At 45.9% G+C, this 17402-nt stretch overlaps 1 protein-coding gene across 3 annotated transcripts in view; it reads left to right on the top strand.

The window, feature by feature from the left end:
* The window catches only part of slc20a2 (solute carrier family 20 member 2), a 51078-nt gene extending 34062 nt beyond the window's left edge, over positions 1 to 17016 (top strand). For all 3 annotated transcript variants that reach the window (XM_008288127.1, XM_008288128.1, XM_008288129.1), the window contains exons 5-11: positions 655 to 751; positions 954 to 1073; positions 2251 to 2484; positions 3369 to 4005; positions 4213 to 4398; positions 7680 to 7764; positions 12295 to 17016. In XM_008288127.1, coding sequence (XP_008286349.1) covers positions 655 to 751; positions 954 to 1073; positions 2251 to 2484; positions 3369 to 4005; positions 4213 to 4398; positions 7680 to 7764; positions 12295 to 12459 — 1524 coding nt within the window. In that variant the 3' untranslated portion in view covers positions 12460 to 17016. The remainder of the gene's footprint in view (positions 1 to 654; positions 752 to 953; positions 1074 to 2250; positions 2485 to 3368; positions 4006 to 4212; positions 4399 to 7679; positions 7765 to 12294) is intronic.
* The last annotated feature ends 386 nt before the right edge of the window (positions 17017 to 17402 follow it).

Raw genomic sequence — 17402 nt, 5'->3', positions numbered from 1 at the left:
AAATGTTCTGAAGATTTAAAGCGAGTGCAGATATCCAGGGTGTAGAAAACAATACTTGCATGTTTAAAATGTGGATTATCAAGTCACGACTGTATTCTCTGTTCTCCTGATCTTGATCTTGAGAGAATCCATCTTACCAAGTTTTAAGCTACGTGTTGGTGTCAAACCCACCATTTATTGGCCCAACCTGCGTCGTTTTAGGAGCTACTAGCAGCTACAGTTGTAGGTGTAGCTTCGCCCTTTGATGGATGATAACAGTTCGTCCAGTCGCCTGTCAGGTATTTTGCTGAGTATTTATTAAAAGTGCCTCCTCTTTTCCAAACCCTTCCCAGGTACGACTCTTCAGAGCGTTCTGTGCAGCAAACCACATCAGATGATAATCTATTGTGCTGCTTCTGAAGTGTCAATCGAATTAATCAATGTCCTCCGTTCGTCACTTGATGCTCACAGTGGTTGGCACCTGCTCTGAAAAGCGAGCGCAGTGAAAGTGATCTAATTTTAGCTCGTCTTGACCTATTACGCCTGTTTATATCTGAAGACAGCTGCTCAGGATGATGCACAACCGGCGGGCAGAGCTTTGTCTCGGAGCGCGTTGTTGAGCACATGTCAAAGGAAATTCAGCTGAAGTTAAAACACCATGCGTTTGTTTTGCAGGATGACTCCGTCCCGAACGGCCTGCGAGCGCTGCCCCTCTTCTACGCCACCACCATCGGGATCAACACGTTCTCCATCATGTACACTGGAGCCCCGTGTAAGTTGTTCCTTCCATTAATAGAGATTTATTTTGTCTGACACCAGCACACGATCAAATTATCGTCCCGCTCTTAACGGGCGACGGCGCCGATGTCGTCGGCTCGCTCCAAATTCCTTCTGAAGGTGCGACATGAGTATGAGCTTCTGAAGCTACTTGCAAGATGTGATTTTCTCCTCCTACTTGTGTTCATGAACTGCAGTGCTCGGGTTGGAGATGCTGCCGGTGTGGGCCATCTTTCTCATCACTTTAGCCGGGGCGCTGGTCTGCGCGGCTCTGGTCTGGTTCTTTGTCTGTCCCTGGATGAGGAGAAAAATAGCAAGTAGGTATCTGCATGTGTGTGTGTGTTTGGTCTTTGTCCCGCCATGTGAAAGCCCGAGGCCGGACAACAGAGCCTCAGCCTGCACATTCACCAAACAACGGACGCCATCGGATGTGTTTCCTTGTTTGACTCACTAAAAAGAAAAAAGAGAAACCCTGTGAACTCTGCTGTGTTCCGGTAGATTTTTGGGCGCACAGCGACTTGGCCGAATGAAATGGGTCAAGATCGCGGCCCGCAGTGAATAAAGCTTTCAGATGAAGGTTAGGAATTGTTTCCCTAATGGGACAAGCGGCCTGCAGCGAAGCAGACGACGCTTTAAAACGCAGGACACATGAGATTAAAGCGGTGGAAGTAGTCGGAGGTGGACAGTAAGTCTGAGAAATTCAACTGTGTGCAGCATGAATAGGAACCTCTGCTCACTGCAGTGATTAAAATAAAACCTACGAGCTCTTAATCCTCAAGCCTGGAAGGCCGTGAATACATCCAAACAGATAAACGCTGTAGTTTTGTGATATAAAAATATAAATAAGGTTAATAAGTGAGCCTGTTCCTGCAGCCAGAACGCCGTCGAGGCTTAAAATAGACTTTTTTTTTTCTCCTGTTGCTAAACGTGTCACGACCTCTGAATGCCTGCGAGGATTAAAGGTGATATTATCGGATATTGCTGCGTCCGTCAAAGTGAAACAGGTGACGGCTGAGGTTGTTCCTGTGTTTGTACTGGGGTCTCTGAGGAGCGAAGGGGGGCATCAAGTGTATCAGCACCGGGATTAGTCTGGATCAGCTGATGGCTCTGTGTGTTTGTGGAATGTTTATGCAGTTTTTTTCTTGTGGTGGCCGGCACCGGCGCTGATTATTGTTTATGTTACTACAGAGTGGCACAGTTTGAACAACAAGACATAGAAGAATGAACAAAATCATGACCTTTGTGCCAAATTAGCGTCTCACTTGTGAAACTTCTGTCCTGAATGTGCCAGCTTGTCCCACATGGACGTCATCCAGATAACTTCTTATTTTAATGTTTATGCCTTTTGATCTTGTAAGTAATAAGAAAATAAGCCAGGAATGCAAACACATAATTACTATATAAGGTTCTACTGCTGCATTGTTAAGAGATTTCAGCTGTTTATCTGGTTGTAGTATTTGTTAACTAAACCGTGCATCTCTTGACTTCCTCCAGGTCGTTTAAAGAAGGAGCAGGCCCTGTCGAGGATTTCCGATGAGAGCCTGGACAAGATCCCCGAAGAGGAGGAGGAGAGCCCCGTTTTCAAAGAGCTACCGGGAGCCAAGGGCACCGACGAGGCGGTGCTGCCGCTCACCGGCGGCAGCAGCGAGCGGAGCACCCGCGACTCCAGCGGAGAGCTCACCAACCTGGCCAACGGAGGCACCGTCCTGCCAAACGGCAGGGTGTACGGTAAAACTGTGAAGTTATATTTTTAAAAAGAGACATCACAGTTTTGAGATGTACCAGCACAGAGACAAAAACATTGACTAAAAGAATTGTGTAATCTGTGTGGATGAGGAGTGTTTCCATATTAACCCTCTGAGCTCCGAGGAGTTGGTGTTTTAGCTCCTGTAGGCTCATAATGAGCTGCAGTATGAAGTCCTGTCCCTCTGTGGGAAAAGCACAGCTGTGGCTAGAAGGAAAACTCAAAATATAACGACGTGATATGATGCCATAAATCATAACAAGAATGATTTTAGGCTGGAATCAACATGTTTTCCCAGTGAGCACAGGTGCTACCAACACTGGAAAAACAATAATGGCTCTTACATCCTTAAAATATTTCACTTCTAACATTTTAATTAGTTTCCATTCTGCTCTGTTTGCTGAACTCTGTGTGCTTCATGACTGCTGGTTGTGGCAAAGTTGGTCATGACTTCTCAGACTTTCTTATTATTATTATTTAGTTTTAGTTTTAGTTTTTTAACAGAATCTGGTTACTGAAGAGTTTGTTTTTGGTGATTTTTTTTTTTTTAAATGGCACAGTTAGGTGATTTCTTTAAAATTTCATAACTTTAAGCTTAAATTTGGTTAGTTTTTCTGACAGAACCTAAAGTCACAGAGGGTGAGCTGACAAAACAACGATTCTCTCTGCCTTTACAGTTTCTGATAAATGGTATAATTTAGGTGATTAAAAACAAAAGAACTTTCAAACCCACCAGCAGGTTTTGGGTTCAGAGGGTTAATATGACTTTTAAAGTTTTAGCAGATCCGTAACACTCGTGGTGATTGAAACCTTCCATTGCCACAACCTTAACGCTTCCACGCCCTCCTCTCCATCTTCCTCCTTCCAGGTCGGACCCACTCGATGACCAACGGCTGCCTCAAGTCACCTGTCTCTAACGGCAGCTTCAGCTTCGACGGCCACATGCGCAGCGACGGCCAGGTGTACCACACCGTGCACAAAGACTCGGGCCTTTACAAAGACCTGCTTCACAAAATCCACCTGGGCCGCATGGACGACAGCGACCGCTCGGGCTCCAACGCCGGCCCCGTGGACAACAACTACCGCCTGCTGCGCCGCAACAACAGCTACACCTGCTACACAGCGGCCATATGCGGCATGCCCGTGCAGCCGCTCATGCGCCAGGAATCGCGCGAGGACAGTGAAAAGCTGGTGGGCGAAGGAGGCGGCAGGAGCAACAGCGTGTCCTACTCCAAGAAGCGGGTACGCTACGACAGCTACTCGTCGTACTGCAACGCCGTGGCCGAGGCCGAGATCGAGGCCGAGGAGGGCGGGGTGGAGATGAAGCTGGCCACGGAGCTGGAGGGCGTGGAGGAAGAGGGAGCTCCGGCGCCGGTGCCTCTAGACGACTTGGCGGAGGAGGATCACGAGGAGAAGGACAAGCCCGAGGTGTTTCTGCTCTTCCACTTCCTGCAAATCCTCACCGCCTGCTTCGGCTCCTTCGCCCACGGAGGCAACGATGTCAGGTGCTGCCTCCTGCTGCTCACATGACAGATAGCAACTCACGTGGCCCTGTGTGCATGTCAGAGCGTTTCCCTAATATCACATCATGTATAGAGTTACTCCTCAAGGCTTTGATGCATGTAAACTCACATGCAGCTCCTTTTCCCGCAAGATACTGAGGAACCAGATTCACACAGCTGCTATGACACATATTTGTCTCATCTGTGCAGTAACGCCATCGGGCCCTTGGTAGCACTGTGGATGATCTACGACCAGGGAGGTGTGATGCAGGACGCCGCCACTCCGATCTGGCTGCTGTTCTACGGCGGCTTAGGCATCTGCGCCGGCCTGTGGGTCTGGGGCCGACGCGTCATCCAGACGATGGGGAAGGACCTGACTCCCATCACCCCCTCAAGGTGAGAGCGCCGCCTCGCAGGAGGAGTGAGTGCAGGAGGTGTTGTGTGTGTGTGTTTGTGAATGTGAACTTTCCTACACGCTCGGTTTCGCTCGCTCCAAAGAGCCTCGACTTGCTGACACAAACAAGTTCGCCCGGCGCTGCAGCCCGCTCGGTAAGTACTTGAATGCACAAACGAACAGTTCAGATGATATTCAGGATTCCACGCTATGCAGGCAGCAAAACCCGTAAACATTCTGCAGCACAGTCACATGAATGGTTCCTGCTGAGTCACCTCTAGCGCTCCCTCTTTAGAGTTATGGTAGACTTGTGTGAGGAATCTCCCCGTTAGCCCGGGCCGCCGCCGCTGCTGCAGGCAAAATTAACTTCACTTCACAACCTGCACGCACACTGTTGTGTTTTCTATGTTGGTTGCATGTGTAAACGCACATATATGTCTGTTTCTCTGTAGAAGAGAGCAGACTGAATCCCTCCCACGTCACTTTAATGGAGAGGTTTACACATTCGAGTTAAAAGTTTTCTCTTTCGGCACAACAGTTTGGTGAGAAGTCATGATCTCAGTGTTGAACAGCCACTAATTGTTATTCTCACTCCTACATGAAACATAAACTTGGCCGGAGATATTTCTTTACTGCTTCACAACAGAAATCTGCAATAAGTGGCTCTTTGCATAGACAGTGGAATAGAAATGGTCTATTTTTTCCCTCTGACCTTTAACTTATTACGTAATGATTCTAAATAAGTAAGAAGCCTTTTGGACCACAGCTACTAAAGCCCCGGGGCGCACTTTGTCCAACAACCTAAGCAGCCGACATCCTTCGCCGCTCGCTGCTGCTCCTCCGTCCTTGACTTCGATCTCCGTCTTACTCCCTCTGTCTCGCTGGCCTCTCATCCTCCTACGCGTTTGCTGAGCAGCGTGTGTGCGCGTGTGCATACCTCGAGGATGTGTGTGTGTGTTCGGGAAGCCGAGCTCAGCGCCTGCAGGTCGCCGCCGTGAGGAGAATCTACTGTATGAGTGTGCGAGCATGCATGCATGCACATTAAGGTCTAATTGTTCCAGCTAGTTCTTTTCTGAGAGTGTGTGCGCGGTGTTGCCTGGCAGGACGAGCACACAGGGTTACAGGAAGTTGTTTGGCATTCTGGATGAAGAGAAGTCGAGCAGGAGGGACGCAGTGGGAACCCGAGTCTGTCTGAACCGAGCACAGGGAGGGAGGGAGGCCAGCCGACTCCTTCTCCTGCCTGTTTCTTCTTCCTCCTGTCCTCCTGTAAATCTCTATTTCTAACCATCTTCCTCTCCTTGACCTCACTTTTTCAGCTTTCCTCAGTCCTTCCCATTTTCGTCTTTTCACTGCATCGTCTTGTTTTTTTATCACCTTCTCACCTCTAAAGCTTTCCAAAGGCTCTCAGTCGCTCTCACGCCGTCTCATTATTTTTCCCTCCTTCTTCGTCGGCCCCTCTCTCTTTGTGCGCCTCCTTTCTTTCTTAATCTCCTCCTTCCATCACTGGCTTAGTCTTTTTGCCAGCACCCAAAGACAAATTCGCACTGGTTCTCCGTTATAAAGGCCCTTTATTCTCCCTCCGGTGTCTGTTTCCGTGATTCAGTCCAACAAAGAAGTTTGTTTGGGACGAGGACAGGAAAGTGTGTGTAGTAGTCGCTGTAGTTTATTTGAGCAGGAACAAATAACACCTGAACACAGCAGCAAACTGTGTTTATGCTTGAGATGTGGAGTTCCATCCTTCTGGCCAGTTTTCCTGTTGAATCACCAGGACTGCTGCAGACGTACCTGCCAAGCTTTACTCGCGGTACGCTGAGTTACACAAACAGTCCTGTCGCTTTGTGGTGAATGTGATGAATGAATAACACCAAAAGAGCGAAGAAACGGGAACGAGAGTCGAGATTTTAGTGGAAATGCTCGTTTTTAGAAGTAATAATGATGATAACAACTCTCTTTATGTATAACGTGGTGAACGAACGGGACAAAAAAGAAAATAAGGATACTCAGGAAGAACATTGAGCATCAGAAGTCAGTCCAAACATGAAATACCATCGAAATAAATCAGTGCAACAACACCAGATGAAATAATAATGCAGGTAAGAGCAAGTGGAATAAAAAGAAAACCATAAACACAAGACTAAAAATTATAATAATTGTAGTAATAGTAAATAATTAGTTAATTTATATGTAGTTAAGTAAAGGGTAAAATAAAATAAAATGAGAAAAAATCAATTAGATTAAAAAAAGGTAATAGAAATAATTCTTTAAAAAAAAAAAGAATATTAATGAAAATGGAAACAGACATTTCTTTTCCTCAAAAAAAAAAAAAAAGAAAAGAAAAATCCCAGTAATAAAGGTTTTTGGTGCATTTCTGTGCAGCATCACAGCGCTTTATTTAACAAGGCCTGTTGACATAATGGTGCCTTAATCAAAAAATTACAACTCCAGCAGTTTGGATCTTACTCTGAGTAGGACGTTGATAATATTTAGATATTTCAACCAGACCTACGTTACAGCTGCATGGTCATTTTCTCCCTCACCGTTGGGCCTCTTTACAAACAGGTTAGGTACGCTCACCACTGACTCAGCTCCAATCATTGGAACGCTGCTGTGAAAGAAATTGGCTCTGGCTGTTCGTGAACGCCACAACAGCGACATGTTGGCGCTCGCACCACTTTGGCCAAATAACATTCAGCGTTCTGTGTCCCCAGAACTTCACATCAGTGCTGCTGGTTCTTTATTTAATATGTAATTGAAACAGAAGAGGTGCCGGTGGTTTCATTCTCTCTCCGTCTTAATTCCACTGCTTGGTGTTTCTATCACACAGCTGCTTCCTCGTGTGTCGGGATGTGGGAAAAGCTTCTTTTTTTTTTTTTTCTCAATGATTCTCTCTTCCAGTGCGTCCGCTGGTCTGGTGACAAAGTGTGAATAATGTTCTGGAAACAGGACGTGACTTCAGAGAAAATGTGTCCTAGTAAGCAAGAGGCGCAACAGAAACACACCCACACAAACTCAACCACCTACCGACATCCAGGACCTCATAGAAATGCTGTCTGTGTCGTACATGTGTGTGTGATTGTGTGTGTGTGTGTGTGTGTGATTACCGTATTTCCTGCTTGTCCTCTGAGCGTGTGCCGATCAGAGGCGTGTTTCATGCTGTGCTGTGGTTAAATGTGGACGCTGGTGGGACCGGCGGCGGCGGCGGCGGCGGCGTCCCAGACATGACAATGAAGAATCTCTCTTTGCTCCCCCTCCGTCCTCCCCCCTTCCCTCCCCTCTTCCACAGTGGATTCACTATTGAACTGGCTTCTGCACTCACAGTCGTGTTGGCTTCCAATATCGGAATCCCTGTCAGTACCACACACTGCAAGGTATGACTGAGTGGTCCCCCCACAGCCGGCCTCTCCACAGCTCCCCCTCCAGGCCTCTCCAGGGGGGCGGGGAGCTCACACTGCCTCCCAGGGCGCCGGGCGAACGCACCCCCTCCAGCCCAGATCTGGACTTTCTTCTTGCAGTCAGATGATTAAAAAAAATAGCCTCGCTTTTATATTCCTGTCACGCAGACAATTAACCCCAATAAGCTGTATTCCATCCGAGAGAGACAGAGTTCATATTATTGTGGCAGAAAAGGATAATTCCAGTTTATTGAAACCTTCGGCTATCATTTCTGACAATCATGACATCACTGTACAAGCTAAATTAGCCGCTGTGGTCGGGGGAAAAAAAACGGCAGCGTGGCTACAACAAAGTCCGACTGTCTGGAGTGTTGTTGGAGAATCAAGGGAATTTCCACAAAAGCATCAAGGGGAACATGTGTCCCTTCATTTTTGAAGCACCGATTTTACAATCACGCTTTTAATTTTCTCGCTTTAATCTCTCTAAATGGTGTCCTTTGTCCGCTCGGCTCCCAAAACCCAGATGAAATGATAGAGGCCTTTATTAAGGGCTGACACATTAATCAGAGATGATGACTTTAAATATTACAGCAGGACGCTTTTTAAGTTTAGAGAGGGAAGAGGACACTGCATATTAATGAACACATACAGGACAATGAATAAGATCTGTGTAGTCCTCGCTATACATCTGCTTTTATATTTAGAGTTTGTCTTCTGCTCATAGGGCCTGAAAGTATCACCTCTTACCTGCTTAGTTTCTGAATAAAAATGAATTGAATCGATGCTTTTATTTACTAGTCTGCAGGTCTCTAGTTTGCATTAGTAAAGACGAGGACATTTCTGACTGCAGTGTTCATAGTCACCGTTTTTTTCTCCAGAATCCAGCAGCATTATTATCACACAGCGATGTAAACAACACCAACATAAACCAGAGTTATCCTTTCAGTCTCTCTATCTGACAATCCCTAACCATCTGCACAAAGAGACAATCCAGCCCCGGGCAGCAGTGTGCAGCCCCTCTCCCCTGGTTTTTCTTTTTCAGGAACTTCACATCCAAACTGGAAGAAGAAGAACCTGGACCCCTGTGGTCCTCAATCCTCCTCCTGCCCCCTTCCCCCATCAGCATCTCATCTCCACCGACTCTCTTCCATGTTGCCCTCTCAGCACTGGCATGGTTTGGTGTGTGGGGTCCTCCAACCCTCCCTCCCTTCACCAGCCTCCCCCCTCGACCCCACCCGTCACACTCCTCCCTGTTCTCCACCTTTTGTTTTACACCTCTCCATCTTTCTCTGTGTGTCTCTCTACTCATCTGTCTTCACAGCGGATTTTGCATTGAAGTAATGAGTGCGCTAACAGTGCTTGTTGCGTCAAATGTGGGCATCCCAATAAGCTCCACCCACTGCAAGGTATCGGAGTCATTTTGGTAGCGGAGGCGCGTTAGAGCGACTTCCCAGAGCTCCACTTCATCGCTTCACCTGTAGCTGTCAATCGCCACAGCCAATCACCAACTCCTCAAGTTGAAGTTTTGGCCTCTCGTGCAGTTTTCCTCCAGTTTGACCCTCAATGGAGAATCTGGAAGTTCTAGTCAGTTTGATTTGAGCTTAGCAGCTTTAACGCATCACAAGTATTGACTTTAAAAGCAGAGGATTCATCAACCTGACATGTTTTATGAGTTATTTGAAGCCATTTCTCTTCATTTTATTTGTTAAATTAGTAGTAAATTTGATTAAAATTAAATTTAAAGTTAATTTTTAATGAAACTTAATTTAGATTTTGAGAAGTTCAGACTTGAGCTCGTGTCCCTGCAGCACGAGAAATATTAGTTAAAGGAAAACGTTTATTTACTTTGCAGCAAAGTTAGATGGAAAGATCGACACCATTAAATAGACAACTAGTTCCCCAACATCTGTTTTGTTTTGTGTTTATGAAAGATGATTCCTAAAAACATCTGAGAAAGGACAGAACCACATTTCTCCAAATAGTTAACTTCTGTTTTAATTGAACAGCCTGTTCTGGAGGAAGTCAAACAAAAATCATTCTAAAATACGTTTTAAAACTTCAAACACGTCGAGTCGGCCGAAGGGAAACTGCACAAGACTCAAAGCTGGTATTCAATTAATGATGATCAGTTTATCTAAACATCCACATCTCCATCCATTATCTTACTTCCACTCCTCACCTCCAAATACCCTGCCTCTTCCCTAAAACCCTTGGATAATCAACCGCTACGCCGAAATGCTAAATCTACTGATGGTTAGAGGTGTATGATCGTGGTGGTGGTGGTCTGAATGATTAAGCGTCTGGGGATCCACAGATGATGCTGGGCAAAATTTAGTATTATTAAATAATCTGGTTAGATGTAACGCTGGTAAATGTGGAATATTTCCTGTGCATCACCAACCAGCAACATCTGCGATCCCCTCCGGTGTGAATGAGCAGAGCTGGGCCTCCGTTTGGTTGTTTTGCTCAGGTCTCAGTGACCTTTTGTTTTTTTTACACAAGCCTCCTGTTGTTTTTCTGCCTTTTTGTGGAGGTTAAACCAAATTGAAGCCCAGCCCTGGTGTGTGGTTCGCCGTGGAATGATGCGATATGGACAGTGACTCGTTTCCACAGCTCTGCAGAAAACACCAACGCCGAGGTCACGCTGAGGTCACAGCTTGTTGCTGCATGCCTGAGATGCTGCAAATTCCTACAAACACACAGCGTTTCCATGTCGCTCCACAGTTTTAAAAAAAACAGTTTTATGTAGTCTTATTTATGCTGAAGGAGGATCATCCAGCACATAGTATGCACATGTACAGGTTTAGATTCATATCTTTGGGGTCAACTACAAAATGTTTACATGCTTTCATGTTTAAAAAATACATGACTTCTCTCATCTCTTTTAAAGCACCTCTACTGAAAACCCTAGTTTGCTCTTATGATGATGAAAGTGAGGCCAGATTGGTTCCTACTGGACCTCCATAGCTCTGAGTGTAGAGATTTATGTCTGTGAAGATGCTCAGTCATCCAGGTCATGGTAATCCTCGTGGATTCATCGTAGCTTGAGTTCCTTGAAGACGTTCCACCTCTCATCCAAGAGGCTTCATCAGTTCTGACTGACTAGTTTGGGTTCCAGATACTGATATCCTGAAGGAGACATTAACACCTGAGTTTGGGTTTCAATCGGGAGTTTGTTGAAAGTGAAGGAAGCCAAACTGGAAAGACCATCCCTCAACAGAGGTGGAGGTCTGAGGCATCACCTCTCACCTGTTTACAGCTCAGTCCTAAGATCTCTCCCCAGGAAGATGAACCCACATCCACACCGAGCCACAAAGACCCTAACGAACCCCACTGTGGCAGGGGGAGCACTAACGACTCACATAACGAGGGGGAGGAGCAACAAACCCTCAATTGAAACCCAAACTCAGGTGTTAATGGCTCCTTCAGGATGTCAGTATCTGGAACTCCCAACTAGTCAGTCAGAGCTGATGAAGCCTCCTGGATGAGAGGTGGAACGTCTTCAAGGAACTCAAGCTGTGATTAATCCACGAGAACAAGATGCATTAGTGGTAGAGGCAGCTTTAGTCAGTGAGTAACGTCTAACTGCGAGGAGGCTGAACTAGCCATTAGAAAGGCAGATGGTAGTGATATAGATCAGTGATGGACTCTGAGCTGTGTAGGTTTGCAGACCTTCTACATCCTCAATATAAGATGTATGAAAGAAAAGGAAACCCCTCCAAAAAACTCCATACAGGCTCTTTAAGTTGTGCTCTAGCAGCAGTGTTTTATTAGCTGGACTACAAACATGGCTGCTCTCTGGTCACCTTTATTTAGAGAGTGACTGAGGACGTCATGTTTCTGAAGCTGAACTCTGACCCAGCTGTAGCCTCTCAGAGCTGAAACCAGTCACTGGACACGTCACTCCAACATGATTTCTCTTTCATTCGTATTCTGATTTCTTTCACAGAAATGAGTTTTAAAATGCAGTCGTGGACGTCTGGCATTTGCAGATGCATTTACATGATCTGAGATATTTTTTTTTTTGTTATTTTATATCTTAATAATGAGGCAAATATTTTAAATCTTAAAACAAGCACTGCCAATCCAGACTCCCACGTCTACAGATCCAGCCTGGGTAGTGGTAACTCCTCCAGTCGGCTTCAGTCACTAACAGAAACGTGAGACTGAAGAGCTGAAGGCTGCACATGCTTTCCTGGTCAGCTGCTAACGTGTCTTATCAGGTCAATGAAGGACAGGGTGGAGGTAGTTTTCTGAAGCTTTATGCTTTTACTCAACACAAAGTCAAAGGGGAGTACTTTTTCCACCACAACCAGAGGTAGAACATACTATACAAGGAGTTCAGTAGACAGGTAATGGTTTAAAATGCATCATCTGGATGCTCTTCAGAAGCGTCTCTAATCAGGACAGCGTGGTCGACCTGCAGCTCTTCAGTGTCTCTGCTTTGTGCCGTTCGGTGCCGCCGCTGATTGTTCTTCTTCTCTTCCTCCTGGCTGCGGCCTCCAGGTGGGCTCGGTCGTGGCCGTGGGTTGGATCCGCTCCCAGAAAGCAGTGGACTGGCGCCTCTTCAGGAACATCTTCCTGGCGTGGTTCGTCACGGTGCCGGTGGCCGGCCTGTTCAGCGCCGCCGTCATGGCCCTGTTCGTGTACGGCATCCTGCCCTACGTCTGAGGGCCGGGAGGGAGAGCAGAGAGGAGGAAGAAGAGAGAGTCAGAGAAAGAGAAAGAGAGAGAAAGAGGAGATGAAAGGAAATGAAGCGAGGGGGAATGGGAAGGGGAGAGAAGAGAAGAGAGGTGAGGAAGCTGCAGAGGTTTACAGATGGACTCGGTTGTACTGTGGATGTGAGGAGGGTTGGTTCACATGCTGCCTGGCTCCGTAGTCCAGAGATCTTTTGTTTTCTGATCAGTTTTTTATTTATTCTCTTTATTTTGGGTGCATAAGAAAGTGTGTAACCATTCAATCTGCTGTACATACGACAACAATAGGGAGCTTACCAGTAACTTCTGTTAACCAGAATTATGTCAAAGTTTTCTATTTCCTCCTTAAAAGAATCATGAATTTAAAAAAAAAGAAAAGAAGAAGACAGCACATGACTTCAGATGATCCAAAAAGAAAAAACGGTTAATTCTGCACACCTCAACTGACAGACCTGCCTGAATCTATATCCTTCTGCCTGCGACCCCAGGTAGCATAGCTGGTCAAGTGCTTATTATTATTATTATTATTGTTATTATTAATATTATTATTAGCATTATTCCAAAATGCGAGATTTTAAAAGATAAAGAAACAACAAGAACCCTGTACATATCGTTCTACTGGATTGAGTGTGATTTGTTGTATTGCGGCTTGCTTTAAAGTTCAAAACAAAAGAAGAAGAACAGATGTGTGTGTGTGCGTGTGTGTGTGTGTGTGTGCGTGCGTGTGTGTGTGCGTGCGTGCGTGTGTGTGTGTGTGTGGTCGACCAACCCATCCATCGCCTCACTGTCAACACGCTAGCCAGGTACAACTGGGGCCAAACGGGAAGGACGCCTCAGACGAGGGGTGGTGGGACTGTCACTCTGCTTTTTTTTTTTTTTGTATTTTCCACATGATACCATAGAAACCTAATTTACTAAAGAGTTGATTTTTTTGTGTGTCAAGAGCTCCTGTATGTTTTTAGAGATGGATCTCATATTTTTTAATGATGTATTATACTGTAATTTGTACTGTAAATACTGTCCTTAAAGAGTCTGGCGGTGGGACGGGAGGGGAGGTTTGTTTTTAATGTCGTAGTGTGGCGGCGGGCGGGCGGGGGGGGGGGTGGGGGGGCTCTTAACCTCATCATGATGTCATAACTTACAGTATGTTTCATCCCCGTGGCTCATTGTAGAGCGGAAACACACTCGACGGATCGATTCAGGGGGAAAGTTTCAAATGACGAACCTGCTGCTCGGTTCCTTCTGGTGCAACAGTATTGATAGGAAGTTCTTTAGCTAAAGGTTCCCTTCTGGAGAAAGTGTTTCTGGTGGAGGAAAGAGGGAGGTCGCTCCTTGGAGAGCAGAACCATGCCAAAGTAAAGTTGTGCTGCGACATGCCAATTTAAAGTAGAGAGAATTAGGAGTACAACCACGACAAGGTCCCACGAAACGTTCACATATCTTCATCCGGATGCCTTTGTTTAGCTCAGCTCCTGGAGTCACCTCGTGTCAAAGGCTCCCTGCCAATAACGGGCCTCTCCGCGTTCTGTTCGGACCTCTCGGCCTGTTTCCTGGTCAGATTATCAGGGGGTCCTGCGGTTCTGTAAACCCGAGGCTCGTCGTGTCAAACTGTCTGGAAGGAGGAAGCGGTTCAGCTTCAGTGTAGCTCCTGAAAACGGGCCGGCGTTGTTTGAAGCGGCGTTCGGTCTCCAGACGACCCGCGTTTCAATCTAAAGTGCTAAAAGTTTAGCGAGTAGGTACCACGGGCTGGAGGGGAGGCGCTGGAGGGTCTTCAGACTGCTCATGTCACATAAAATATCCAGACTCTGGTCATTTGGTCTGATGGAGATGGTATATCTGGGGAGGGGGGGACAGTACTGATCATCACCAGCTTTTAACCGGGTCGCCCGACCTGTAGATGAACAAAGTCTAAAGCTTTTTGTTTTTTATTCGAACAAACTCGATGCCAGGTGTTGCAAGTTCTTTGTTTTTTTGTTTTTGTTCTTGTGGTGTGTTTCCTAATTTCGTTTTTTTTTCTTTCTCATGAACAAATCTATGCTTAAGTAGCCACTTGCCTTGTAACATCGTGTTTTACTTTGTGCAGATACAGTAAAAATAATCCAGTACTGTGGTGTTTACATCGTAACCATATCGTAGAGTATCTGTAAAAAAAAACTACAAAAAAAAAAATAAGTTGCCTAATGATGCCAATGAAAGACAAAACTATTAACCATGAATTTTTAAGTGCAAGTATATTAAAAAAAAATAAAAAATAACCAGAAGTGTCTAGAGAGAACGAGAGCGAGAGCAAGTGTGTGTGGCGCGTTGGGGTTTTCTTCTCTGTAGTGGTGGTAGTGCTAATCATGATCCCGTCACTTTACACCGCGACTACAGCAACACTACATGTGTGGGTGCAATTCAGCAATGAAGAGAATAACTAGAGAAATTTCATCAAAACTATATATTTTTCTACCATATCTGAGTTTTAACCTGGGTGAGCTTCCGGACACTCTGGAGGACGTGCCGCGGCGCCGGCGGGAGTCTGGTGGACCAGCTGTGGTCGGACCGCCGTCGGGTCTTGCTTCAGGGGGGGCCACGTGCCAGAGCTCCCCTCCGGACGCCCCGGCGGGTCCTCCTGACATGTAGACTGACGTGTCGGTTGCCAGTAGATCAGATTTTTAAATTACCATTTTTATTTTTGACTTTTAGATGAAAACACTTTGTAATTTTGTTTCCCTACTGCTTTGATCATGAGCTGCGAGAGCCGGACGGCAAAAAACCAGGACGACTGCTCACAAATCGAAGGACGAATCTGGTGTTTGTAGCCGAAAAAAATGTCAAATCTTAAACTTGGTAACTGAAAACTGGACTGTGAGGACATTTGTTTCCTTGTTTTTGGCGGGTGGCCTCTCTTGAAGCTCATGTCCTTCTACTCTTCTACAGGCGGTGGGTTACGCAGGGCGGCTGCTCGGCGCTGCTCTGCTCACTTTGACAGTCGTGCATTTAAAAGTCACGACCAAGAGGTTCAGCATTGTTTCCCAAAACAATAAAGAGCTCAAAAAAAACCAAAAGTTTTCCACCGTTGTCTTTACAGCGAGCCGGCGTGTAACTGCAAAGCCAGCTGAGCAACGAACGCAGACAGAAACAGAGAAAGAGGAGTTTGACAACACAAGGAGCAGTTAATCAGATTGTTTATGAACTCAACCTTTCTATTTGCTGAAATAGAAGCTTGAGCATCAACCACACTAAACTAAAAATGGGTTAAAATCTACGGCTGACATGATGGAAAGAGTCAGTTAACATCAGCAAACACACTAAAACGCATGTTCTCCTCTTGTGGAGCCTAAACGTTCCTCCTGCTGCTCCGAGCGAGCTGTCAGCTGTTAACATGTTCTACCTAAAGCTAAAATTATACTTTTTTTGTCTTCTAAGATAAACAGACTTGACGAGAGTCTGATGCTGGATTTTCGGTAGTAAGAGATTCTGAACCCAGTATAACGTTGTTTAAATGTTAGCTATGTTGAAAAGGGAAAACGACGAGGTCTTTATTCATTAACTTTCCAGCGGTTTATCTCCCACAGGAGATAACAACCTAACCTCCGTCTGCTCGGCTGTGATTCGTGCTCTGCTGCATGTGCTGCAGAGAGTCGGAGCTGCTTTTCTAAATCACCCCGAGCATCTTTTTCTGTGTTATGTTCGTTAAAAGAAAGTTTTAATCGTGGTGTATCCCAGCCAGGCTCTGATTTTAACAAGCACAATAATAGCATTCAACAGGTTCCCATGAGAGCCGAGTTAGAACCTCACGGTGGCCGGTACCGGATACAACAGTCTGTGTTTATTCATGGCTAAAAGAAAGAGTTCCTCTGTTAATGTCTACAACAGTAGAAACCTGTTTAGTTTGACAAACATGTTCAGTAATTGGCCAGCGTCTCAGTAAACTGACAGCGTTAGCTCGCTGCGTCGCCGGGACGAGGCTCGTGGGAGTTTTGGCGAACAATGACCTGAACCTGAATCCACTTTCTTATGAGGTTTGACCGTCTTTGGGTCGCTTCAGAAACATCGGCGCTCCGCTCTGCAGCCCCCTCTGTAACTCACACTGTCATTCTTTTTGTTTTTGTTTTCCATGCATTCTCAGTCCTGATAGGCCAAAAGGGATGCACTGCTCAAGATGGGGAGGGAAAGAGAACAGCGCCATCTGGTGGCAGCGCTGAGCTCCAATTCTGACAGTTTAGTCGAAACAACAGAGGCTACCTGGGATGTAATAAACCAGTAATGCTGTTTAGATTTATAAAAAATGGATTTGGATTTGAAAAACTATTTTTAAAGAGTTTAACAAACAAAAATTCAGAAACGTTAACGTAAGGAAGCAAAACTGTCGTCATGCTCTGAATGAGAAGCACAGACTAAAAACGACAGAAACTTCATGCCAAACTTTTATTATTATTATTATTATTTTGGCATAAAATTGTGTCTTCGTGGAGGAATCGGCGCCACGATGCTGATCCGACTCTATTGAGCCTTGTGAGATATTTTTAGCTTTAAAGTGTAAAAACAAAAGTGCAGCCGCGGCCGCTGGATGGCGCCGCCGGACACTTTCCCTCCCCGTAGAGAGGGACAGCAGCATTCTAGACCAGAGCGTTCCAGCTGATCGATGAGTGCTGTCATTGCCATTGAGGGAGTTCCTGTGCTTCTACCGCATTATAGCCGCTCAGTAACCTTTTTCGTAGTGAACAACTCGACAGAATGTGCCATTTCTTTCTCCCTGAATGTGCAATACAAGCTTGTTTTCTCGTGAAAGGTGCAACTACATCGCTGTCACCGTGTGGTCGTGTAGCTCCACCTGCCCTGGTGTAATAGCGCCCCCTCCTGTTGGCGTGGAACCAGCACCCACCCGACGGAGGCGGAGGGGGGGCTTCAAGTTCAGACCTTCATCTGGAT

The sequence above is a fragment of the Stegastes partitus genome, unplaced genomic scaffold, assembly GCF_000690725.1.
Source record: "Stegastes partitus isolate 25-593 unplaced genomic scaffold, Stegastes_partitus-1.0.2 Scaffold543, whole genome shotgun sequence".
Taxonomy (NCBI): domain Eukaryota; kingdom Metazoa; phylum Chordata; class Actinopteri; family Pomacentridae; genus Stegastes; species Stegastes partitus.
The sequence above is the reverse complement of the archived record's forward strand: the minus strand, read 5'-3'. Positions and strand labels throughout refer to the sequence as shown.